Raw genomic sequence first — 26,710 nt, forward strand, 5'->3', positions numbered from 1 at the left:
TGGATGTCAGGGAACTGCCATCGGAAGGAAGGGAAGTGAAAGGGCTCACACAGGTTGGGAGAGACTCAGCAGCTGAAGAGGGAACCAGTAGGGGGAGAGGAGCTGGGCTGAGGGAAAGGGAGCTGGAGGGATGGCTCAGAGACACTTCCAGCGAAAACAGTGGGGAGGTTTCAGGACCTCCTGTAGGGACACCCACTCCTCGCCGGAAACTGTCACGCAGAGAGTCCAGAAGACGTGTTTCCGTTAAGGAGCTTTTATGTTGGAAGCGATTCCGAAAGCAACCACTGTCGGAATCTGCCAGCGACTGACGGAGCCATGTTTAAGGGGCTCCGTTACAGACAGAGGTTTGCAAACTTGACCAAACTCTGAGGGACTAGGATTTTACACACAAGCAGCTCATCGTCCCATCACAGGAAGTTAATTGATTCCAGTAATGACATTTGACACAATCACACAGATGCCATGACACCGAGGACACTGGCCCCAGTGCAGATCAGTTGCAGAAGTCTGGTGGCATCCATAGAAGAGGCTGTGCTTGCCTCACTGCATCCCTTGCATTTATCCACTTCACTGGAGTCTAGGTGGGCACCTTGATTATACATTTTGATTATAACCATCTTGATACAGTTAGTTCTCCCTTACTGAATTGGGGGCAACTTGGCTTGAAATTAAAAGTACTAGACCTAAATTCAAAATGACTGTTTAGGACCTGGGTGGCAGTGGTAGTTAAATAGACCCGGTTGTTTGGGGTTCACACCTTGCATTCTGTGGTGTGGCTGTCTTCTTCTGAGGTTAGAGCCATTCTTGTTGTTGAGGGTTAGCATGAGAAGTCATTGTGCAACTGGCAGTGTACATGTTTCACCACCATGGCTAATAATTGGGTCTGTTCTAAGCAGATGGCACCAGAGCAGGTAATTCATGAATCAGGTTTAAGATCTCAGAAGTGTAGCAATGTAATTCAATATTTTGCTGTTAACGGACAAGCCAGCTTCATTCCAAGCAACAAAACCCACTATTTTTATCGTTCCATCCAAAGATGGAAAGGGGTTGGGAAGAACTCAAGCAAAATATAGCCTTTAAGCTACAGTCCTCAAACCCACTCACTCTGAAATAGTTCCATTGACCTTATTAGTGATAACTTTATGGACCAAGAAGCCTTGAGGAGCACACCACATTAATGACTGACAGCTGGATAAACTGGCTGCTTCGGAGATGCTCATTAAGAGCTTTTGTCTCCCAGCTTCTTCTTGTTGGTCTTCTCAATCATGGTCTCCACAATCATGGCGGTTTCTTCGTACGTCTGAATTTTGTCGTCCGAGAATTTCTCGATGGATTCCACCACTTCCACTTTCTCGTAACTCACAGTGCTTGGTGGGCTCAGCTCCTTGAAAGAGAGGCCACCTGCCCTGCCATACTCCTTGCCTATGTATACGCCTGCTTCAGTTCGGTCACTCGGACCCATTGGGGTCATTGGCCCCTGTTCCTCGATCCCCGGCTGTTTTGCTGGCTCTTCGTGTTTCCCTTCAGGCTTCCCCCACTGTTCAAAGACATCTTCCTTCGCTTTGTCTTCTTCTGGTTTATACTCATATTTCAGGTCTTCTGGCATCTTGGGCCCCTCTTGTGTTTCTTGGGCTTCGAGTTCACCTTTGTCGCTCTCAAGAGGTTCTGGTAGCTCTGATATTGGTTCTACAACACCTCCACTGGGCATCGTGCCTTCGCTGTCAGAGACAGTGATTCCACCTCCAGAAGGGATGGGTGAAGAGTAGAAGCAGGGGTCATCATAACTCCCCTCTCCGGTGACAAGTACATACCGCCCTTTAGTATAGAAGTCGCTTTTGGGTTCCGGTCTCTGGTAGCATCTGATCCTCTCTCTCACTATGTTGCAAAGTTTATCAAAAGCTTTGCTTATCTGTGCTCCATCAGGCACATCCTCTGCAGCCCTCTCTTGCTCCACGTCTTCAACTTCATCCTGCCTGTGTTCACTTGTGATCATTAATCCCCCGTGCTTGAAATCCAGCTGATCGTGATCAAGGCCTTCCAAAGGCCGGTCATACATTTTTTCCGATGGAGCACCATTGGCGAGGTCTTTAGCGGTGATCTCCTTCCTCCTTGAGATCTTCTTCGGCAGACTTCTTTGTCTGGTCTTTGCACTGGTGATGTCTTGAGCAACCAACGTAATGTCTGTGGAGAAGAGGAAAGGAGGGGAAACAGACATAGCCATTGTGTGAGATCCAACAGAAGATAATGATAATAATTTATTATTTATACCTTGCCCATCTGCCTAGGTTTCCCCAGCCACTCGGGACGGCTCCCAACAGAATATTAAAAACACGATAAAACATCAGACATTAAAAACTTCCCTAAACAGGGCTGCCTTCAGATGTCTTCTAAAAGTCAGATAGTTGTTTATTTCCTTGACATCTGATGGGAGGGCGTTCCACAAGGCAGGCGCCACTACCGAGAAGGTCCTGTGCTTGGTTCGCTGTAACCTCACTTCTTGCAGTGAGGGAACTACGAGAAGGCCCTCGGAGCTGGACCTCAATGTGCGGGCTGAACGATAGGGGTGGAGACACTCCTTCACATATACTGGGCTGAGGCTGTAATAATGTTCAGTCATCATTTCAAGTAGCATAAGCATTCATTGCACTATACATAAATATGCATCTTCCTACATACATAAAAATCCAAGGCAATTGTCACGCTCATCAGTTTGTTTAATGCATGTGCAGTAAGGGGGTAGAGATTTGGGGAACTGTGAGAGGGTAACTCCATTAAATAGGTTTGCCCTGACTTTGGAAATTATAGGGACAGAACCACCCAAACTGTATAGAAATTTATTCATGTATGTGACTACAGCAGCAGGAATGTTACTTGCCCAGAAATGGAAAGAAGAAGAAGTCCCAGCAAAAGAAGAACGGACACAAAATATGCAGAAATGACGAAACTTACCAGAAAAATAAGAAATCAAGATAACAAAATTTTTATAAAAGAATGGAAATGGTTTATGGAATATTTACAAAGAAACTGTGAACAGATAGGAACGTTGGCAGGATTATTGTAATAGCCTGCAGTTATATAAGAGTATATATTTAAAGTAGATGAATAAATGAGTAAATTAAGCTAATTTGGAATATGAAGAAAATATAAAAAAACAAATTTAAAGAACTGCAGAAAGAGGGGGAAGGAAGTTGAGTTTTGAAATGTTAAAATGATTTTAAAATTATTGAAATGTATAAAACTGAAAATCTTAAATAAAATTATTATTAATAATAATAGGCTTGCCCTGAAAGGCACCTGAATCTAATTCCTTCCCCATCCTAGCCTTAGGTCATTACCTTTCCTTCCAAGAGCTGTGGTCTGTGTGGTTTTGTAGCTTTGTGTAAATAGTGTCACGGGGGTTCCAACAATGGCAGAATTCAACCTGGAACAGAGGGAAACGAGTTATAATAAATGCCTAGCGAAATAACGCCTTGAAAAAGAATGAAGGCTATGAAAAGTCAAACAAAACAAGCACAGCATCTGCATAATTATGGATCTTTATTTCTCTGCATAATGTATGGGCATCTTCCAAATAAGTTATTTTTATTCTTTTGTGTTGCCTCAAGCTGAATACATGGAGAGTATTATGACATCACATTCTCCAATGTCCACTTCCCTGAGCACCTTGCTGGCTAGAATTATTAGAAACAGAGGAGGATGCTTTCATCACAGCAATATTTCATGAGTTACAGAAGCAGTCCTACTTATTTTAAGGTTGTCACCATGTCCTCTTTTCCCCAGACACATCCTCTTCTTCATGGGTATGTAAAATTAGAGTCTTGGCATAGCAATCCATAGCTGAAAGTAGAAATCCGCAAATGTGTCCTCTTTTTTGCTCTTCAGAATATGGCAACCCCCACTTATTTTGAATAGATCTCATGGAATATCATTCTGCACACAGAAGTTGACTGCACAACTGAGGGCAGCAGACTCACAAGTCTGTGGATGTGTTAATGGTAAAGCACATGGGACGCGGGTGGCGCTGTGGTCTAAACCACTGAGCCTCTTGGGCTTGCCGATCAGAAGGTTGGCGGTTCGAATCCCTGCCACAGGGTGAGCGCCCGTTGCTCTGTCCCAGCTTCTGCCAACCTAGCAGTTCAAAAGCACGCCAGTGAAAGTAGATAAATAGGTAAGGTAAATGGCGTTTCTGTGCGCTCTGGTCTCTGTCACTGTGTTCCGTTGCGCCAGAAGCGGTTTAGTCATGCTGGCCGCATGACCCAGAAAGCTGTCTGTGGACAAACGCCAGCTCCCTCAGCCTGAAAGCAAGATGAGCGCCACAACCTCATAGTTGTCTTTGACTGGGCTTAACCATCCAGGGGTCCTTTACCTTTTACCCAGCTCCTGCCAACCTAGCAGTTCGAAAGCATGTCAAAGTGCAAGTAGATAAATAGGTACCACTCCGGCGGGAAGGTAAATGGCGTTTCCGTGCGCTGCTCTGGTTCTCCAGAAAGCAGCTTAGTCATGCTGACAACATGACCCGGAAGCTGTACGCCAGCTCCCTCAGTCAGTAAAATGAGATGAGTGCCACAACTCCAGAGTCGTCCACAACTGGACCTAACAGTCGCGGGTCCCTTTATCTTTAAAGCACATGCTACATGCAGCTCTGCCTATTGCTCTTTGCATCGTCTCTGTGAGGCAGCCACCTAACTCTGCCTATAGCAGGACCGCTTTTAACCAAGGTACCACCAATTTCATAGGAAACTTCAAATGTCATTTTTGGTTTGTTGGTTGGTTTGAAAGAGGCTTCTTAAAGACACAGCAATACACTGAACCCATGAACATCTCCAGCACCCCCCAAATCTCTCACCTGCTTTCTTCATTTTCAATAATACGTTTGTAGCGCTCAAGTTCACTCTCCAGAGACTGCTTATAAATGGAGAGCTGGCGGCAGTCGTTGGTGTATTTTTCCAAGGTCCTCTCAGCATCTTCGATGCCCTTTCTCAGAGTGTCGATCTGCTCATTGTACAACTGAATCTCATCGTCATAGCTTTCCTGGGTGTTTTTAATAGCCTGTTCCAGCATTGTTGTCTGTTTAAAAAAAAAAAAAAAGGAAATGAAAGAGAGGACTTTGAGCATTTATCACCTGGAAAACTTTGCACTGGTACCCTCTCAGCTGGTCACTGTCTGCCTGTTTCAGTCATAGGTTCACTGACTTTAAACCAGGGGCTGTGCTTTGCCTATTTACACTGGACAGGTTATGTTTGAGTTTTGTTGCAAAACTTTGCCACAGGTCGTTCTGATGAAAACACGGGCAACAAAGCAAACTCTAGAACGCAGTGATTTGACCTGACTGCAGAAACTAAAGTTAATTTCAGAGACAAGGACAAATGAGGAAGCAAGTATTTTGCAGATTAGGTTACGTGACAATCTGGTGAAGCAAAAAATCCTTTGCCAAAAAGGGTTTTTGTGGAATATAAATTTGCCACCAGGTGGCGATCAATCACTTGAAAAGCAAAGGCTTTGCCTGCTGTGGACACATTTTATTCCTTTCTTGCTGCTCCAAGAACACATTATTATTTTTTTAAAAAAAGGTTCTATGGGCACCACTCAGGTAGCCTTGAAGAGTACATTATAGATGAAATCACCTTTAATTTTATTTTAACGTGTACCTCCATAAAACCTTGGAATATGTTTTCAATTAGGGACGTGAGGGGCGCTGTGGGTTAAACCACAGAGCCTAGGACTTGCCGATCAGAAGGTTGGCGGTTCGAATCCCCATGACGGAGTGAGCTCCCGTTGCTCGGTCCCTGCTCCTGCCAACCTAGCAGTTCGAAAGCACGTCAAAGTGCAAGTAGATAAATAGGTACTGCTCCAGCGGGAAGGTAAACGGCGTTTCTGTGTGCTGCTCTGGTTCGCCAGAAGCGGCTTAGTCATACTGGCCACATGACCGGGAAGCTGTCTGTGGACAAATGTCGGCTCCCTCGGCCTATAGAGCGAGATGAGCGCGCAACCCCAGAGTCGGTCATGACTTGACCTAATGGTTAGGGGTCCATTTACCTTTACTATGTTTTCAATCACCAGACTTGGAGAGTTGGATCAGGCTGGTACCGCGCCCCCCCAAAAAACACACAAACAAAAAGCAAAGCAAAGGACCCTCATAGCTCATAACAATATAAGAATAGTCCTGCCAAATCAGGCCAGTAGCCCATCTAGCCTGACATTTGGTTTTCATAGTGGTCAGCCGGATGCCAACGAGGAGACCACAAGTGGGAGCACAATTACTTGTGATTCCCCCAAAACTGGTGTACGAAAAGCATGGCAGAGGCAGAGCACAGCCATCATAGCAAAAAGCCACTGATAGCCCTATCAATTTGTTTAACCTCTTTTCAAGCCATTCAAGTTGGTGGCCATCATTCCCTCTGGTCAGAGCAAACTCCGTAGTTTAATCGCGCACTGGATGAATAAGTACTTTATTTTGTCTGTCTTGAGCATTCAGCACAATTGGATGTCCCCGAGTTCTTGTATGATGAGAGAGGGGGAAAACTTTTCTCCATCCCCTTTTTCTACACCAAAAATAATTTTCTACACTTTTATAATGTTTCCTCTTACTCGCATTTTCTCTAAATTAAGGTAAAGGTAAAGGGACCACTGACCATTAGGTCCATTCGTGGCCGACTCTGGGGCTGCGGTGCTCATCTCGCTTTATTGGCCGAGGGAGCCGGCGTACAGCTTCCAGGTCATGTGGCCAGCATGACTAAGCCGCTTCTGGCGAACCAGAGCAGCGCACGGAAACGCCGTTTACCTTCCCGCTGGAGCGGTACCTATTTATCTACTTGCACTTTGATGTGCTTTCGAACTGCTAGGTTGGCAGGAGCTGGGACCAAGCAACGGGAGCTCATCCTGTCACGGGAATTTGAACCGCCGACCTTCTGATCAGCAAGTCCTAGGCTCTGTGGTTTAACCCACAGCACCACCCGCGTCCCTCATTTCTCTAAATTAAAAAGCCCCAAATGCATGTAAGCTTTCCTCGTAGGGGATCTTTTTGATCTTTTTGGCAGCCCTTTTCTGAACTCCGCCCCCCCAGTTCTATAATATCATTTTCAGGTGAGGCAACCAGAAATGTACACACTATCCAAAGTGTGGCCACATGATAGACATTATTTTTATTTCCAATCTATTTCCCAACAATCTCTACCATGGCATTTGCCTTTTTCACAGCTGCTGCACCCTGAGTAAGTATATTCATTGGACTATGCAATATGACCCTCGAGTCTCACTGCTGGTCAGCATAGCTGTCAACTTTTCCCTTTTCTTGCGAGGAATCCTATTTGGAATAAGGGAATTTCCCTTTAAAAAGGGGAAATGTTGACAGCTATGCTGGTCAGTCACCACCAATTCAGACCTGTGACTGTATGTATGTGTGAAATGAGGGTGTGTGGGTTTTTGCATCACTTTACACTTGCTTACATTGAATTGTCTTTTGCATTCTATTACCTGCTCACCAAGTTTGGAGAGAACAATTTGGAGCTCCTTGCAATACCTCTTTGTTTTGAACGTCATGAACGATTTGGTATCATCAGCAAACCTGGCTGCCTCACTGCTCATTGCTAACCCTAGATCCCTAGATTTATGAGCAAATTAAGAAGCATGGGTCCCAGGACTGATGCTTGGGGGACTCCAGTTTTTACATCCCTCCATTGGGAGAACTGGGTTAAATCCAGTTGCCCTGATAATGAACCACTTGTAGGTTTTCCTTCCTTGCACATATATGTATGTATGGCAACAAATGCATATGTTTGACTGGGCATGAATGCATGAGCTAACTAAATGAGTTAACTTTTTAATATACAGTGGTACCTCGGGTTAAGTACTTAATTCGTTCCAGAGGTCCGTACTTAACCTGAAACTGTTCTTAACCTGAAGCACCACTTTAGCTAATGGGGCCTCCTGCTGCCGCCGCGCCGCCGGAGCACAATTTCTGTTCTCATCCTGAAGCAAAGTTCTTAACCTGAAGCAATATTTCTGGGTTAACAGAGTCTGTAACCTGAAGCGTCTATAACCTGAAGCGTCTGTAACCCGAGGTACCACTGTACTCTCTAAACACTCACACTCACTGGCTACATTCGAATGAAGAAAAGCTACTGCATATCAACCTAAGCAAGTTGTGTTTCCTTTTTATAGAATACAGATAATTGAACAAACTTAGTCGCATTACATTCTTCATTAAATTATCTTTCCATTGATATATAATTTTATGGTATTAATCCAAAAAGAAGTGGTGTTGTGAGCCATCAAACCTCAGAAATACACTTTCCCCAAAAGGTTCCCACAATTTTGGCCACTAGTCTAGTGCTTCAAAGTGTTGAAAGCATTTCACATTAAAGCTGGGCTGAATACGCCCCCCTCCCATTTTGCAGGATCATTTATCTGCTGAGAAAGTGGGGAGGAGGATGACTTGACATGATAATTTCCCCCTGACCCCATATTAGCTATTGACTTTGGTATATTGTTCCACTGGGGCCTTGACTAAAGATACTGAACTCATTCATCCACACTGCGAACCAAGTACAGTCCTGAACAAGAGCACTCCTGACAGAGGCTGGAGAAGTTAAAATTTTATTATACCTCCCATCTCTCTTGGATGAGAATGTCAACTGGCTTTGGATCAAAAAAATCTAACGGGAGAAATCCCATGAATTTAGCTCTTTAACTCTTGCCTGTGAAGGCAGCTGTGTTAAAATGTCAAACACACCCAAGCAGTCATCTTGCAAACTGATGCAGAATTATCCTAGATGGTGTGCAAATTATTGGCTTGAATCAAAGCTAGCTTGGAGGTGGGGGAATGCATGAAAACACACTATTTCAAAAGAAACCACAGGATAGATACGGTTTGTTGTGGCTAACAGCGTGTGTACACAGGTTCCCAAAACAGTTTTGGGGCATACTGGATGCAGAGTAAACAGGAGTGTGTAGGTAAAAAGGTAAAGGACCCCTGGACAGTTAAGTCCAGTAGAAAGTGACAATGCGGTGCAGTGCTCATTTTGCTTTCAGGCCAAGGGATTCGGCGTTTGTCCACAGACAGCTTTCCGGGTCATGTGGCCAGCATGACTAAACCGCTTCTAGCACAGCAGAGCACCGTGATGGAAGCCAGAGCACAGAGAAACGTTGTTTACCTTCCTGCTGCAGTGGTACCTATTTATCTACTAGGTTGGCAGAAGCTGGGACAGAGCAAAGGGAGCTCACCCCATCGCAGGGATTTGAACTGCCGACCTTCTGATCTGCAAGCCCAAGAGGCTCAGTGGTTTAAGCAGGAGTGTGTACACAGGCCTAACACAACTATATTTCTGGGGGAAGTACCTCAGTCTGCAGTTTAGTTTTCTGAGCCTGGAGCTGACATAGGATGCTCTTGTATTCTTCTAACTGGCTTTGAAGAATCGGTATCCTCCTCTCAGTTATCAGCTTCTCCTAAGATGAAAGCAGAAAGAGGGAGGGTTGCGCGGGGGGAATCGGATTGTGTGCAAGTACCACCGAAAATCTGATTATGCATGGAAAAGGACATGAAAAAAGCACGACTAGGCCAAGTGCTTCCAGCAGGAATTCTATCAAAGTCATGCGGTTTTCAGAAATTGTACTTGATTTGAAGGGATACACATTGTGGTGAAATGATGAATAGCAAAAGACCATTAATGTACAAGCAAGAAATATTGACAGGATTTCAAAGGGCAGCTCTTGGAAAGTGATACAGAACTAGGTTGATTTCATGGGAGGATATATTTAGATGCACGGAACTGCCTTAGTTCCAGTCATTTGTATCAATCCCTTGGGAAACCTAGGAGGGATATTTGACCGATTGACAATATGTCTTGGGGAAAAAAGAAAATGTCACAACTCCTCCTTCGCTGCTACTCACTTCCTGTGTATGGTGCAGTGATTTGAGTGACCTGGGAGACAGGGGTTCTGGTCCCCACACAGCCATGAAACTCACAGGGTGGCCTTGACCAGTCACTGTCTCACAGCCTGACCTACCTCACAAGGTTGCTGTGAGGATGATGCAGAAAGAGGGAGAACCACATGCACCACCTTGAACTCATTGGAGAAAAGGGGGGATACAAATAAATAAGCCAAAAATTTCTTCCCTGGGGAAGGATGACACTGTGGCGGATGGGTCACTCAGCATAAGAGAGGCCCCCTAATTTGAGCAAGGGCGTTCACATATCTGAGCACCTTTGCTTCAGATAATTGATCCATCCCTACAAGCAGTTGTTTGACTATGATCTCCATCATTCTGTCATGAACAGGGGTGGCGAACGTCCCTTCAGACTCGTAAGGTGGAAGGCAGAGAGGCCAACAGTAGTGAAGCCAGAGAAAAAGCCAAGTAATGCAAGCTTTGAGCCTTTCGAAGCTTGCCATTTACCATTTCCATCTTGTCGTTCTTTTGAATTTGATTTTTTTGCATGCCGCCACACAACGTTGCCATTATGCAGTTCATGTTTCAGAATAGGGTACACGCGCACCACTTTTTCTTCTACCACAGAAAAATCCAACTTTTGTGAAAGATCCAGATGGATCCCCAATATGATCAGTGGTGTGGCGTGTGGATTGCATCAACCTGATTTTTGTATGGAGAAGGTGGGAGCTGGTGGGTGTGGTTTGGGAGACATTGGTTGTGTGTCACTTTCCTCAAAATGGTGGAAGCAGAGGCGGAGCTAGCTGCTCCGGCACCCGGGGGCGTGGCTAGCCACCCTGTGGGGTGGGGCTAGTGTCCCAGGGGGCGCCACCCATGACGAGTGTCCCAGGGGGTGGGGCAGCAATGTCACCCCCCCAGGGATGACATCTGGGGTGGACCGCCCCCACCACACCCCCTTCCTCCGCCACTGGGTGGAAGCTGTCCGTTTGCAAGCTCAACTCAGAGGGGAGATGAGGGCAGGGAGAGACGATAACGCTGAGATCAAAGCACAGCAATATACATATACAATACATATACAATGTTCTAACAAACCAGAAGCTTTTCTTTTAGGTATTGTAGGACCAGAGATCCTGAAGGACCAAAGAAAACTATTTATGTACGCGACCACGGCTACATGGACTCTCTTAGCCCAGAAATGGAAAGATGGTACAACTCCGACTAAAGAAGAGTGGCAGACAGAATTGATGAATTATTCCGAGATGGCAAAACGTACAGGATGAGAAACTAGGAAGAGGAGGTCGTTAATAAAGAATGGGGAAAGTCTATAATTTGTTTGAAAAAAGCTATTGTAAACTATTTCGTACATTGATAGGGTTGACGGAAAACTTGTAGTGAAAATTTGAGCTCTGGATTGACAAGGGATTTATAAAAACAGAGTTATGAAAGAGATGCAGAAGGGAAAATCATTACATTAAGATCCACAATTGGGGGTGGGGGAGTCAAAAGGGATTATATGTTGATGTATTTAATTCATTATTTTATGTAAAACAGAAAATGAAAAAATAAAATTTATGTTAAAAAGAACAGCAATATACTGCTGTGCAATGGTTGTCCGCCAAGAATAACCATGTAATCCTCCAAACGTTGCTTCACCAATCCTCAATCACTCCATTTTTCTTTTACCCTTTTACTACTATTTGAAAATCGGATCCTTCGGATCATTTCTTTTAACGTGCCACAAACATTGTTGGTGAAATAAAACACTTACCTCGCTAGCTCCAGCTGCGATGGTGGATACGCGAGGAGTCGTTTGCATTATTTGCTGTAAAATACTGACGTAGGTCTGTATTTCCATGAGGTTCTGTGGCAGAGCAAAATGATTTACATTTGAAAGAATCAAAAGCAGGATTTCCGTTCGAGGGACTCCCCTCTCAACTCAATCCCCCCCCCCCCGTGTGTAGATCCATCCTAGGTCAATAAGGAATTGTTCTAGACAAGTGAGACCTGCAACAAAACATTGCACTGTGGAATACCTCCTGTTCAGAGATCCATCCTTCTGGTTTTCTACTCCCCTCCTTCAACAAGTCATCTTGCATTCTTTGGCCACTGACCATTCATAGTCCCCACTGGCTTGTTTTGGGGTCCCCCCACTATGGTTTCTCCCCCAAGGTTTTCTGTTCATAGCCACAGCTCTGTAGAACCAGAAGGTAGATCAACTTCCACTATATCATCCCACTATGGCTTTTAATCTGCTATGAAGGTGCCATAAATAGAGGGGGAAGAAAATGGGAGATAGAACTTTGTTCATTGGCTGAAGGTCCCTTGTCAGGCAGAGGTCAAGGGCCTACTCTCTGTTGTCTACACTTCTTGGCAAGCAAAGAAAACTAAGAAGAAATCAAAGCTCCTCTGTTAGTTCACAGTAATTACCTTTTTGTATCTGTCCTTTGCAGCATTAACATCATCCTGCAAGAACTGTGATTCAATCTGTAGTTCCAGATTACACAGCAAAGCTTCATCAGCTTCCTGTAATAAAAGCATTTCTTTTTGTTATTTTGACTTTACCGACACGTTCTGTATTTTGTATATTTATATTTCCAGTGTTCCCTGTTTTAATGTTTTGAATGTTTGCTGTGAACCGCTTTGGGCACAGTTGCGTGTAAGTAAAACCAACCCATCAATGAGTGTTCCAGTTTTACACATGCACAGCCAATCACATGCAGCCCAAGATGTGCTATCTGCCTCAAACGTTCAGCTGCCAGTGCTCAGACAGAACCACCATATTTAGGGGTTGCAAAACAGTGACATTCCTGGCAAGGACATGTGATGGGGAGCCATTCAAAGAGAACAGCTTTTGTGACATGGCCCAACAAGCTAATCCAAAGCGTCTGCTGTGCTGTTCAAAAATGTGTAGATGCTTGCTCTTTCCATTATATCATGGAATGCAGAACTGGCCAGGTCTGCTGATGTGCCAGGAATGATAAAGATAAAAACTTAGCATGGGCTTTTGCTCTGGGCCTTGTTATCTGCACTGTGAGCAAATGAGATTAATACAGACCACGACCAGAACATTCTAAGCCAGCGACCAGCCATTTGCTCAACATTTCTGCATTCTTTTCTATCACTTTTTGAGAGATGAATCAGCAGCAAAACAGTGAACTCATTAGCCCACTGGTACTATATGAACATCTATATGAAGCCGCTGGGAGAGATCATCAGGGGAGTTGGGCTGGGTGTTCATCAGTATGAGGATGATACCCAGCTCTACCTTTCTTTTAAATCAAAACCAGTGAAGGTGGTGAAAGTCCTGTCTGGAGGTGGTTGGAGGATGGATGGCGGCTAACACATTAAGGTTGAATCCTGACAAGACAGAAGTACTGTTTTTGGAGACAGGGAGCAGATGGGTGTAGAGGACTCCCTGGTCCTGAATGGGGTAACTGTGCCCGTGAAGGACCAGGTGCGCAACCTAGGAGTCATTTTGGAATCACAGCTGTCCGTGGAGGTGCAGGTCAATTCTGTGTCCAGGGCAGCTGTTTACCAGCTCCATCTGGTACACAGCCTGAGACCCTACCTGCCCGCAGACTTTCTCGCCAGAGTGGTGCATGCTCTGCTTATCTCCCTCTTGGACTACTGCAATGTGCTCTATGTGGGGCTACCTTTGAAGGTGACCTGGAAACTACAATTAATCCAGAATGCGGCAGCTAGACTGGTGACTGGGAGTGGCAGCCGAGACCATATAACACTGGTCCTGAAAGAAATACATTGGTTCCCAGTATGTTTCCAAGCACAATTCAAAGTGTTGGTGCTGACGTTTCAAGCCCTAAATGGCCTCGGCCCAGTATACTTGAAGGAGAGTCTCAACCCCCATCATTCAGCTTTGAGGTCCAGCTTTGAGGGCCTTTTGGCGATTCCCTCCCTGTTTCTTCTCATGAACCAACACCCCTTCCAGCAAAAGAAAGCCACATACAGAGCAACGGCATCTCTGACAGTAGCTTCAGATGCAGTCACATAGTGAAACTCATTCTAGACCCACCAATCTAGCCGCATGCATCTTGTGATGTGGATCAGAATGCGAGCACTCACATATATCTGGATTCAGTACTTGTGATTTGTGGTGCAGGCGCATCAAGGTGATCCCAAAACAAAAGGCTGGGTAACCATCAGAGCAAAACAGATACTTGAGTTAAAAGAGGCCATAATTTCATTGGTTGCAGCAAGGTAAGTAGGCTTGGCATTGCATTGTAGCACAGGTCTGTTTTCTGTTTCAAGCCTAGGTGTTCTGTTTGGGGGGGGGGACCCATCCCAGCACACCCACAGAGGAATGACTTTGAGAGTTGACCAGCAGAGAGGACCCAGTGTGGTGAGGGCCAGGCGCTGGCAACCTGACATGTACGACAGCAGGCTCGGCCCCACCTGCCCAAGCTGTGGCCAAGTGCTGGTGCATTAGCTTAGAACCCCATAAGGGTATCCTACTTGTGAGGAGAACCAGAGCTTACAGGGTTAATAGCTCAGAGTGTTCAGGATTGTTCTTTGTTATGTGAGACAGAACACTTTTTGTTTTGTGCTCTGAGGGAGTCAATCATGCCGGCTTGTTCTCCTGGATGATTTATTTCTCTGCTGGAAATAAACCGCTTCTCAGATTAGAAAGAAGCTGTGTATGGACTGTTAGTTCTACACCCACACAAGACACACACCGCTGTTTGCGATACTCTGCTCGAAGCTGGGAAAAGTCCAGAGGCACAGGGAAGTGTGCTGGATGTTTGAATCTCACACTACTCAACCTCACCTCACAACCAAGAGCCAGTCAAGAAGAGTCAAATTGTACTCCAGCCATGAGAAACCAGAGACCACGTAAAGCTTCAGGGAAAGACTTTAGACCAAGTGAGGGTTGCTGGGGAAGTCTGCTCACCCCTCTTGGTGCGGCGGCATTGCAGGGCATCAGAGGCTTCACTGGGGCCCCGGCGAGAGAACTGGAACAGCAGTGCCCTCCCTGATAGGCAGCGAGGGCTTAAGCCCCCTCCACCTATCAAAGCCTGTACCCTGTTTTGGCGAATGGGGATGCAGTCTGGGGATGCGGGCTGTGCCCAGGGGACTTCCCTCAGATCCGCCTCTTGCCCCATTTAAGCTGCCCACACCTGGGGAACTACCTGTTCGTTCCTTCGCCGGGTTTCCCCGCCCGCCCACCTTCGGTTTAAGCTGATAGTCAACGACTTTGCTGTGGCTACGGCGGTCACCACTCTCTATGGGGCCGGATAAGAATTTGCCCACCAGGCTAACTGGCACCAAACCCAGTGGTTTTGCCTACCTCATAGCAATCGTCACAACTGGCTGGGCATTGGGCCAATCCTTTGTTTTGGATGGAGAGGAGGTGGTAGTCTCTGCCTGCCCCTCCTAACGCTGAAGTATCCCCTTAAAGGGATTCAGGGGGAGTGGCCATGTCTGCATGCGCTGGTAGGGCCAGGGCCAAAGGTCACCCTATTTGATGTAAGTCTTCAGAACTGGATTGGCCACGCGTCACTTCTGGCTGGCAGGCCAGAAGTATTTAGATTGCCCCATGCCCAAGCCAAACCTCTTTCATCTGTATTCAATAAAGCTGTGGCCTGTTTTGATCCCCAAACCAGTCTTATTGGTCTCTTATTTGCATGAGTTGAGATATGGGGAGCCCAACGCCTGGTCCTGCAAGCTCATTGAGGGAAACAAAGGCCCAGTTTGGTGAACACCAAGACCCTTTTAAGGCTGATGCTCCATCTTCTCCCCAAGATCCTACAAGGCGAAACAAAAGCAGGTAAGGTCTTGCAAGATTCAAGGGGAGTCTGGGTGTCCCTTGTCACTGTAGCACTGTAGCCAGCCATGCCACCCCATACATTGATCCTTGGTGTGCAGGAGCGCACAGACCTGTGAGAAGTTGAGCATGACTAGAGTAGATTGGCCCATGAGTCTCTCCCCCTCCCCCGACCCTTTGCATTATTGTTTCTGTGCAATACTTTCCCCAGACTCCTAGTCCTAAAAGGTGATTTCAGCAAGTGATTAATCAACATTCTTTCCCACAAGCGTTAGATACAAGACAGGAACCTGACAGGTTTGCAGAGCTGTTGATTAATGCTTCCTTTCATTGGCAAGTCCTGATTTCTGAATCTACTCAGGTACATCCCTCGGGATACTGTTTCCGGTCCACATTCTCAGAAAAAAACTAGTCAAGCAAAACACTTCCAGCTCTTCTGTGGACATTCTGCTGCAACCTTTGGTCTTCAAAGTCTTAATACACCAGTCTAAAGGTGATGGATGTGATTAAATGGTGTCTCATTGCATAAGGTATAGCCAATTAAAATGCAACAAATGTCTGAATTTCGACCTTCAGCAAAATTAAGTTCAATGTATTTAAAAACCGTTGAGTACAAAACACCAAGTGAAGCTGGTAGAAGATGCTCCAAGCCACTGAAGCCTCTTGGGTCTCTAGTGATAACGCCAAGTCTTAAAGCATTCCCAAGCTGGGCACCTCCTCCTTCAGAGGGAGCATCGGAAACCACAAACTCACAGTGCTTCCACCTTGTCAGGACAGTTTGAGTCTTCGTCCATCCCATTGCCCAGATACTGAGACCTCCGGGTAGAGGGCGGTATATTAATTCAATCAATCAATCAATCAATCAATAATATTTCAATAGTATATTGGCTATCAGAAGGCCATTAATTTGATGTTGTACTCCAGACTACTTCAAATACAGCAAAAGGATAAATTGCACAACAAAACCAAGCAAAACTCACACACCCAGTCAGCTAGCCTTAACAATTATTTTGCAATGCAGTTATCCAGCGAAGTGGAAAAATGCACACATATTGAGGAATCTACATATTAGTGAAAATAACATACTGTTTTAGGGGAAACTGTGTTGCTTTAGGGCAAATTGCTTTGTAAAAAATGTATATATTAGGCAGCATTCACCCCCTCTCAAAAGAAAAAAAAACAGCTTAAGAAGAGCTGAACATTTGCAAGCAAAAACATAAACAGCTTATTTCAGTTAGAGAGAGATTTATATCCTGTCCTTCTAGTGCCTATTCTGCACCTGTTTCGTATGATGTGCAGGTAGGGGAAAAAAACCTGGAAGGCTTGCTTCTATCCTATTTGTGTGCACGAATGAAGCCAGGTGTTTGTGATCTTCCTCTCAAAAAGGTGACAGTATATGCTCATTGCTTTGCCCTTTCTAAGAGCTGGTACCACTGATTTTTAATTTGAACCGTGCAACTCCTTTTTGTGTTTGCAGATGCACCGGGAACAAATGCATTTGGGCAATTTTGATATTTATTCAGGCTGATCTACAAATGTTCTCTAGCAGCAAATTTCATCTAATGGCTTGCTTGCGAGCTGCCATCATGGGAATTGCATTAACCATTTGATATTTACAATTTGTGACAGGTCAGCCTATGTCAGAGGAAAGTGTTTACTTCCTCGATTGAATTACATCTGCAAGCAAATGAGCCCTTGGTAGCCACAGCCACATGTCCAATACACAATTTAATTGTTATGTTCCTTTTACCCTCTGTTGGCACCTGCGCAGTGCAACAACCCCATCGCACCTCTGTGTTTGACAGCAGCACTGCTCATAGCAGCTATTTGGGTGACGGGGTTCAGAGGAGAGCTGATGAGTCAAGAGAGTTTTATGTGCACATAAATGCCAAAGGGGAGGAGGGATTGGACTGTGGAAAACTTTCTTTAAGATGGTGAGAGCTGTTTCCTAGTTCTGCTGGATCTCTCAGCGGCCTTTGACACCATCAACCATAACATCCTTCTGGACCATCTAGAGGGGCTGGGAGCTGGGGCAATGTTATACGGTGGTTCCACTCCTTTCTCTTGGGCCATGTCCAGAAAGCAATGTTGGGGGATGAGTGTTCAGACCCCTGGGCTCTCACTATGGGGTGCCTCAGGGTTCCGTCCTCTCCCCCATGCTTTTTAATATCTATATGAAGCCACTGGGAGAGATCATCAGGGGGTTTGGGCTGGGTGTTCATCAGTATAACACCGGTTCTGAGAGATCTGCATTGGCTCCCAGTACGTTTCTGAGCACAATTCAAAGTGTTGGTGCTGACCTTTAAAGCCCTAAACGGCCTCGGTCCTGTATACCTGAAGGAGCGTCTCCACCCCCATCGTTCAGCCCGGACACTGAGATCCAGCACCAAGGGCCTTCTGGCGGTTCCCTCATTGTGAGAAGTGAGGTTACAGGACCAGACAGAGGGCCTTCTCGGTAGTGGCGCCCACCCTGTGGAACACCCTCCCTTCAGATGTGAAGGAAATAAGCAGCTATCCTATCTTTAAAAGACATCTGAAGGCAGCCCTGTTCAGGGAAGTTTTTAATATTTAACGCTGTACTGTTTTTAACACTTGATTGGGAGCCGCCCAGAGTGGCTGGGGAAACTCAGCCAGATGGGTGGGGTATAAATAAATAAATAAATTATTATTATTATTATTATTATTATTATTATTATTATTATCAAGAGAGGAAGGTGGTTGGCAATCATGCTGTGGGTCACCTCTTTTAAAGAGGCGCTTGTATCATAAAAGCTAAAAATATAATAATATATACAGTGGACCCTCTAGTTATGTACCGCTCTGGAAACGTAACTTTCTGGTTACGATAGTGGCAACACATCAGGGGAGCGACACATCAGAATATAATTGACAGAATGCTGGTAATTATTTCAATTAAACTGAAGAAGCATCTATCTACCAAAGAGGTAGGAAAGGCACTCTAAAGCATCAATAGGAAGATAAACATGAAAAGCAAAAAATTAGCCATCCGAAATAGGGAATAGGGTCCATTTTTTCAGCCCATAAGTAAGAAAATAGCCCAGTAGGATAAAGCAGCTATTTTAATATTAGAATTTCTTCTCAAAGGAGAACAATGTTTTACAGCTATGTCCATTGCTGTATCAAGACCTTATCGCCCCTGTCCAAAAAAGCATATTTCAGATTTCATTTGAAAAGAATCTGTTCTCAGGAGGTTTTATGTGTTTGCCATGGAAACTAGGTTTGTGCAAGAGCCTAGTGTTATACAGATATAGAGTGGGTCCTTTCCTTAAACAGACAATCCTGATAAAGTATTTTACAGGCCCTGGCTGATGTACAGATTTGACTGTGATGTAATCTGCTACAGAGTTTTTCCTTTCTTCTGAACCTTCAGATACCCAGATACCCAGAAGGCGCTTATTCAATGCTTTTCTAAAGGAGGCATGTGTGTTTGCTTCTCTGTGTGCATGCACATGCCCTCATAATACCTGCACAGTTCTTACATGGTTGTTTTTGTGGGATCCACAAGTCCTTCTTAGATTGACCTTAGTTTAGTATCTGGGCAATGGGATAGACGAAGACTCATAAACTGTCCCGACAAGATGGAACCTGTGAGTTTGTGGTTTCCGATGCTCCCTCTGAAGGAGGAGGTGCCCAGCTTGCGGGTAATGCTTTTAAGACTCGGCATTATCACTAGGGACCCAAGATGCATCTTGGCTTGGAGCATCTTCTGCCAGCTTTACTTGGTTTATCAGCTGCATCCTTTCCTGCGTAGAAATAGCCCATCTGGCTACAGTAATCCAGGTTGGATTCCTATATTGTGTTGTATGTGGGGCCGAAAAGCATCTGGAAACTCCAACTAGTGCAGAATTTGGCTGCCAAAGTTCTGGCTTCTTTAGCTAGATGGAGCCATGTCAAACAACAACAACAACAACAACAACAACTTATTTATACCCCGTCCATCTGGCTGGGTTTCCCCAGGCACTCAGGACGGCTCCCAACAGAATATTAAATACACGATAAAACATTAAACATTAAAAAGCTTCCCAATACAGGGTTGCCTTCAGATGTTTTCTAAGAGTTATGTTGTTGTTTATTTCCTTGACATCTGATGGGAGGGCATTCCACACGGCGGGTGCCACTACCGAGAAGGCCCTCTGCCTGGTTCGCTGTAACCTCCCTTCTCTCAGTGAGGGAACTGCCAGAAGGCCCTTGAAGCTGGACCTCAGTGTCCGGGCTGAATGATGGGCTGAAACATGAGTTCCAGATGAACTACATTAGCTTTCTGTTCATGACCCAGCCCAATTCAAGGTGTGGTGCTTACCTTTAAAGCTTAAAATGGCTTGAGGCCCCAATAACTGAAGGAACGCCTCCTTCTGAACAAGCGTATGGTGCACTATGACCATAAGGTCATTCTGCTTCATATTCAGAACAGAAGTACATAATGTATGTACAAAAGTTAGGTGGGTCTTTGTGGTGGCTCCAAATATGGAATAGCCTCTTGAGAGAGGTGCAGCTAGGGTCAGATTTGTATTCTTTTCAGCACCAGGTTAGAAGTTTTTGATTTGATGAAGCATTTTAAAGGATGATATTTTCAGATTACGTTACTGAATGAGTTTATTCCTCTTATTTTTGTTGTACTGTATTGTTGGTTTGTAGTTTGTTTCTGTATTATTATTATTATTATTATTATTATTATTATTATTATTATGCATATTGCCCTAGAATCCTTTTTTGGAAAAAGGACAGTTTATGCATTTTTCAAATAAATAAACTAAATACAGTGGTACCTCAGGTTAAGAACTTATTTCATTCTGGAGGTCTGTTCTTAACCTGAAACTGTTCTTAACCTGAAGCACCACTTTAGCTAATGGGGCCTCCTGCTGCCACTGCACCGCCACTGCACGATTTCTGTTCTCATCCTGAAGCAAAGTTCTTAACCTGAGGTAATATTTCTGGGTTAGCGGAGTCTGTAACATGCAGCGTATGTAACCTGAAGCGTATGCAACCCGAGGTACCACTGTATTGTTAGAAAAATGCAGTTTGTTACACCTCAAGTAAGCATGTCAACTTCAGAATGGTGATACCTGTGCCATGTGACTGCCTGGTTTTTGCTGGCAGCTATTGAACAGTGCCCATGACATGGTTGCTAACAAGGAACACCACATGAAAAAAACATTGGCTGAGGGGAAGCAGATAGCCTTTGATATTGTGAACTTACCTTATTAAGTCGTTCAAGAGTAGTTTTCAACATCTGCTGATACTCACATTCATTTTTATATCTACGGAAAAAGAGAAGCAAAAAGGAAAATGTAAATAATAAAGATGATAAAAGAAATGGGTAAGTGGCTCAATGTTCTCCTTTTTGTTTCCAGGTAAAAGTGAATAATGGCAGAAACAAACAATTTGTCATAATTCGTCATTTATAATGATGAAAAAAATTGATAATATTATAACAGAAATTACAAGATAGAACAAAAACGTTTTGAAAACCAGGTATAATATCATCATGGGGGGCAGTGTTTCTAATAATTGTTATACCCCTGCTATTAGTTTGTTATATTTTTATCAGTTAGTTAGTTATTTAGTCAGTTGTCATGGACTTCTGTGGATCAATTGAAAATCCAGTCTTTGTTTTCAGTGAGGTACATAAGAGGGGGGAGAACATGATGAAAGAACATAAAAGAAAGAAGGGCAATTTTATGTGTGTCAGGAGGCAAGATTGAGATTATCAACTGGCAACTGTTGCTGTAGACCAGTGGTTCCCAAGCTGCTTTTGGCCATGCCCCACCTAAGCATCTCTAAAATCCTGTTCCCCCTCTCCCCCGGTGACATATAATTCTTATTATTCAAAAAATGAACTCCTATTCACGTGGGGGAAGCCTAAAAGGCCATTAACTGTCAATAACTCATTCTCAAATTGCCGCCCGCCCCCATGTTGGGAACCATGGCTGTAAACAAAATACTTCATAAAATAGGGATCAGGATCAAGGACTAATGTGGCCCTCCGACTTCTCAATCTGGCCCTCTGAACTGTTATAAGGTCTCTCCCTTACCGAGGATAGAGAAATGGGGGTAGGGGTTAGAAAACACTGGCTTTTGCCTGGCTGGAATGTGACACCATGGGCAGTTGGGGGGGGGCACATCTGTTGCACTGCTGAAAAAGTGTCGCCAGTCCTGCCATAAAGGCATCCTAAAGATCGCTAAGTTGTGCAAGGTATTTATTTCTCGAAAATAATTATACACTGTTGTACGGCATGCACTCTCGATGAGACAGTCCTTGGGGTTCTGCTACCCACCAATCAATGTCAAGTGCAGAGTGGGGCTTCTAAACCTGCAAAACCAGGTCCCCAACAATTCATGTAGTGGGTTTATTATTCATTTGTTGGTTCATTACATTTCCAACCCACCTTTGCTCCAAGGAGCTCAAGGTGGGGAACATGGTCCACCTCATCTCCACTACTATCCTTGTAATCTAAGCCACATGCATCTAACTGAGGCTCTGTTGGTTCAGAATGTAGCCAAGCACCAAATGAATACATGCACAGGCATCACCTAGTGATTACGTGTGTGTGTGTGTGTGTGTGTGTGTGTGTGTGTGTGTTTACTTCTCTTCAAAAACCACAGGCAGCCTTATCTATGACTCCAATACAGAGGGTAGCACTTGAATCAATGGATTCAAATAGCAAGCAAGGAAATTCCGACTAAACGTTAAGAATAACCCTCATTACAGTTTTTAAAGGAGAGGCTGGATGGCCATCTGTCAGGGATTCTTTAGCTGTGATGCCTGCATTGCAGGGGGTTCCAACCACATTATTCTATAAAGGTAAAGGTAAAGGACCCCTGGACAGTTAAGTCCAGTCAAAGGCGACTATGGGGTTGCAGTGCTTGTCTCGCTTTCAGGCTGAGGGAGCCAGCGTTTGTGGACAGACAGATTTCCGGGTCATGTGGCCAGCATGACTGAACCGCTTCTGGCACAACGGAACACCAGAGCATACAGAAATGCTGTTTACCTTCCCACCACAGTGGTAACTATTTATCTACTTGCACTGGTGTGCTTTTGAACTGCTAGGTTGGCAGAAGCTGGGACAGAGCAATGGGAGCTCACCCTGTCAAGGGGATTCGAACTGCCAACCTTCTGATCGGCAAGCCCAAGAGGCTTAGTGGTTTAGACCACAGCGCCACCCGCGTCCGTTTCCATGCACTCTGGTTTCCGTCACTGTGTTCCCCTCTCCTCTCACCCACAGCCAACTTACTTGTTACGGAACTCATCCAGCATACGCTGAGCATCTTTCTCCTCCCGCTCCAACTTAGCTCTGTCGGAGGCCAGTTCGCGAACCCGCTGGCGGTTCAGGTCAATCTGAGCTGCGAAAGCCTCTTCCAGCCCGGCCAGCTCATCCATGCGCTGAAAGGTCTCAAGCTGCTTACGGAAGATGGCGTTGCGCTGCTCGAGGACCCGGGCCCGGTTGATGTAGTTGGCAAAGCGCTCGTTGAGCTCTTGCAGATTCTCCAGGCCCTGAGCTTGGGCAAAGCTGCCAAACTCGGGTGACTGGGGCAGCTCTTCGAAAGCATCCGACCTCTCATACTTCTCCTTGCGAACTTCACGCAGGTAGCTGCTTCTGTACATGGCGGCCTGGGCGGATGTGTGTGGGCCCAGAGATCCCCTTTGCCACTCCCTTTCTCTCTCCAGTTTGACGGCGCGATGTTTCTGGGACTGGGAATGGAAAGGAAGGGGATGCGCTCAGCTCTCCCGCCACAACATTCGAGGACTGACCTGCCTCTCTGTAGTTTAGGATTCTAAAACCCTAGCTAGATGCAGTAGACTAAATAAAATCCAACGGCCCCACCTTCTCGACCTCGGTGTTTCCATCCTGTCAGCATTTTGGGGCTTTCTTTCTCTCCGTCTGTTTCAATTGTGCGAAACCCAATTAAAAGCAAAGGGCGGGAGATGTCCTGTTTTTGCTGGAGAGGCAGAAAACAAAAGCTGTGTGGCTTTACAGGATGCGCCCAAACATTCCACTGCTTTTTTTCCTCTCTTTTTTGTCCATCTCAGTCAGGGATTTTTGCATGAGGATGTCACATTTCATCGATGCCTAGTGGGATGCTGGCTTCATTTTTGGTTTTTTGTTAAAGGCGCAGGAATGTTTTCATCCTAAGGTAAAGGACCCCTGGATGGTTAAATCCAGGCAAGGTGACTATGGGGTTGCGGCGCTCATCTCGCTTTTCAGGCCGAGGGAGCCAGTGTTTGTCCACAGACATCTTTCTGGGTCATGTGGTCAGCATGACTAAACTACTTCTGGCGCAACGGGACACCATGACATGAACCAGAGCACACAGAAATGCTGTTTACCTTCCCGCCGCAGTGGTACCTATTTATCTACTTGCACTGGCATGCTTTCAGACTGCTAAGTTGGCAGGAGCTGGGACAGAGCAATGGGAGCTCATCCCATCACACAGATTTGAACTGGTTGGCAAGCCCAAGAGGCTCAGTGGTTTAGCCCACAGCGCCACCCATGCCCCTGTTTCATCCTAAGGACTGCCTTATAACATGGCAACACCCACACCAGACATTTAAAGCACTAGGACGCCACTTCAAGGACGCTTCGTTCAAAGAATCCTGGGAACTGTCATTTGTTAAGGGTGCTGAGAGTCATTGGGAGGCCCCTATTCTCCCCACCACCAAAAACTAACACTGGGAGGATAGACATTTTTGCACAAAAATAAAATAAAATACAGGGCATTCGGCTAAAATGTCCTCTGTCCTCCTTTGTCCAGCAGCAGCCACCTTTGGAACTAGTCCTTCCCATGTGTAGAAGACCTTCTATTCACTGAAGGTCCAGTCTGGATCCAATTCAGTATATTTACCAGGGACTAGGAAGGTAACAAGAGAGGAAGAGATGAACTGGTGTCAGTGAAGGGTGTGTGTGTGCAGTGATGGCATCTTCCATCTTTTCCCATCCAGATTCAATCGCAATATGTGCTTGTGTTGAACAATTTCCATCTCAGATGTCCTTTGGACTTGTCCTCAAGATGGGGCAGACTGCACTGACTAAAGAGTTGATTGGTCAGATTGAGATATATATCTAGTATCTAAATGAAAAATCATGTCTGTTGAACACCACCAGAGGGCTGTAAGGCTACAGCAATAATTTCTACGCTAACATTGTAGTTGAAAGTGAGGGAGAGGCAAAGTAAGAGAAACACTGGGAAGAGTTTAATTTTCACAAACTTTACACTGGCCAAGGATCACAAATGCCTATGCACTGTGTGAAAATAGTTCCCCAGACATCATTGGGATATCTGGTGATTGACAGGTGGGCATTCCTGCCCATCCATCAAACTTGTGGCATGGGGGAAAATAAGGAAGATAAGCCCCCTCCCTCTCCCCCAAACCCCCTTTTCTGTTGGGGATAAATCAGAACGAAATTCCCAGGTGTCACAAAAGGTTATTTATGTATGCAACAAATGTGGCCCGTGTTTTGTTAGCCCCCAAACGGAAAATGACCGAGGTCCCAACAAAAGACAATTGGCAACTTAAGTTGACGGAATATGCACAACTTGCAGACTTAACATATAGAACAAGAAGAACATACGTCTAAAGAAGATTGGAAAACGTTTATTGAATATATGGAAAATAATTGTGCACAGCTGAAAACCCTGGCAGCATTAAGATAAATTCAACAGTGTAAATAATTTTTGACGGATGTAATAATGGAAAACCGATTGGTATAGTTTGTGTAAAATATGCAGGGATATAAGATATGCAAAATGAACCATGGAAAGAAAACAAGGGAAGTCACTGATGTTTTAAGTATGTAAAATGTTTATTTGAAATTGTAAAACAGAAAACTTAATTATATATATATATATATATATATAGGAACCAATCCCCTGACTGGATCCCATTCCTCATCCCCAACCCAAATAATGCCTTGCAGGAAAGCCTGTCCTCCCTGCCTCCTTCTAAAAACTACCTTTTAAGACAAGATTTTTGGAATTCCACAAGAAAACTGAAGCGGGTCAATGTTTAGCAGATGCAATTTCTGTTGTCACTGTAACACTGTGATAGCAGAAGCTTCATGGGTGGAACTGTGTTCTGATTGAGATATGCTCATCCTGCCCCTGAGGGTCTGAGAGAAATATAAATAATGGAAATGCAGAAAAAGTCCAACCCACAAACACCCCAGAAAATCACAGCACTCATTAACTCTGGAATATTACTTCCATGATGACCTCCACAAAAGTAAACCAAACAGACTATATGCATACCATACATTTAGAGCACAGCACATTTAAGGCACACAGCCCTCCAAGAAAGAAACTTGGGAATGGTGGTTTGACCCTCACAGAGGTACAACTCCAATTATCCTTGAGAAACTACAATTCCCAATATTATTTTCTTTTTTAATTTTCTTTATGATTTTCAGTTTTATTCATTTCAATAATTTTACAATAATTTGAACATTTCAAAACTTGACTTCCTTCTACCTCTTTGTGTGGTTCCTTAAATTTATTTTTAATATTTTATTCATATCCAAATTAATCTAATTTACTCATTTATCCATCTACTTTAAATATATACTCATAAAACTGCAGGTTCTTACAATAATCCTGCCAATGTTCTTAACTGTTTACAGTTCATTTGTAAATATTCAATAAACCATTTCCATTCTTTTATAAAAAGTTTGTTATCTTGATTTCTTATTTTTCTGGTAAGTTTCACCATTTCTGCATACTCCATAAGTTTTTGTATCCATTCTTCTTTCGCCGGGACTTCTTCTTCTTTCCATTTTTGGACACGTAACATTCTTGCCACTGTAGTCGCATGAATAAATTTTCATACAGTTTGGGTAGTTCTGTCCCTATAATTCCCAAAAGGAAGGCTTTGGGGGGTTTTTTTCCACAAAAGTTATTTTAAACCTCTTTTTTCAATTCATTATATATCATTTCTCAGTAAGCTTTAACCTTACTCCAAGACCACCACATATGATCAAAAGAACCTTCTTTCTCTTTACATTTCCAACACTTATTTGACTTGGATTTATACA

The 26,710-nt window shown here is 44.5% G+C and overlaps 1 protein-coding gene across 1 annotated transcript; it reads right to left on the reverse strand.

Moving 5' to 3' along the window:
* Positions 1 to 418: 418 nt before the first annotated feature.
* BFSP1 (beaded filament structural protein 1) lies at positions 419 to 23,438 on the reverse strand. The gene is made up of 8 exons (XM_080999130.1): positions 22,919 to 23,438; positions 20,884 to 20,944; positions 12,314 to 12,409; positions 11,655 to 11,747; positions 9,337 to 9,444; positions 4,847 to 5,067; positions 3,336 to 3,421; positions 419 to 2,181 (listed from the first exon to the last, which is right to left on the reverse strand). The coding sequence occupies exons 1-8, from the start codon at positions 23,287 to 23,289 to the stop codon at positions 1,220 to 1,222; spliced, it is 1,998 nt and encodes a 665-aa protein (XP_080855256.1). The 5' UTR covers positions 23,290 to 23,438; the 3' UTR covers positions 419 to 1,219.
* Between the last annotated feature and the right edge of the window lie 3,272 nt (positions 23,439 to 26,710).

Source organism: Podarcis pityusensis, assembly GCF_964106645.2.
Source record: "Podarcis pityusensis genome assembly, chromosome: 3".
Lineage (NCBI taxonomy): Eukaryota > Metazoa > Chordata > Lepidosauria > Squamata > Lacertidae > Podarcis > Podarcis pityusensis.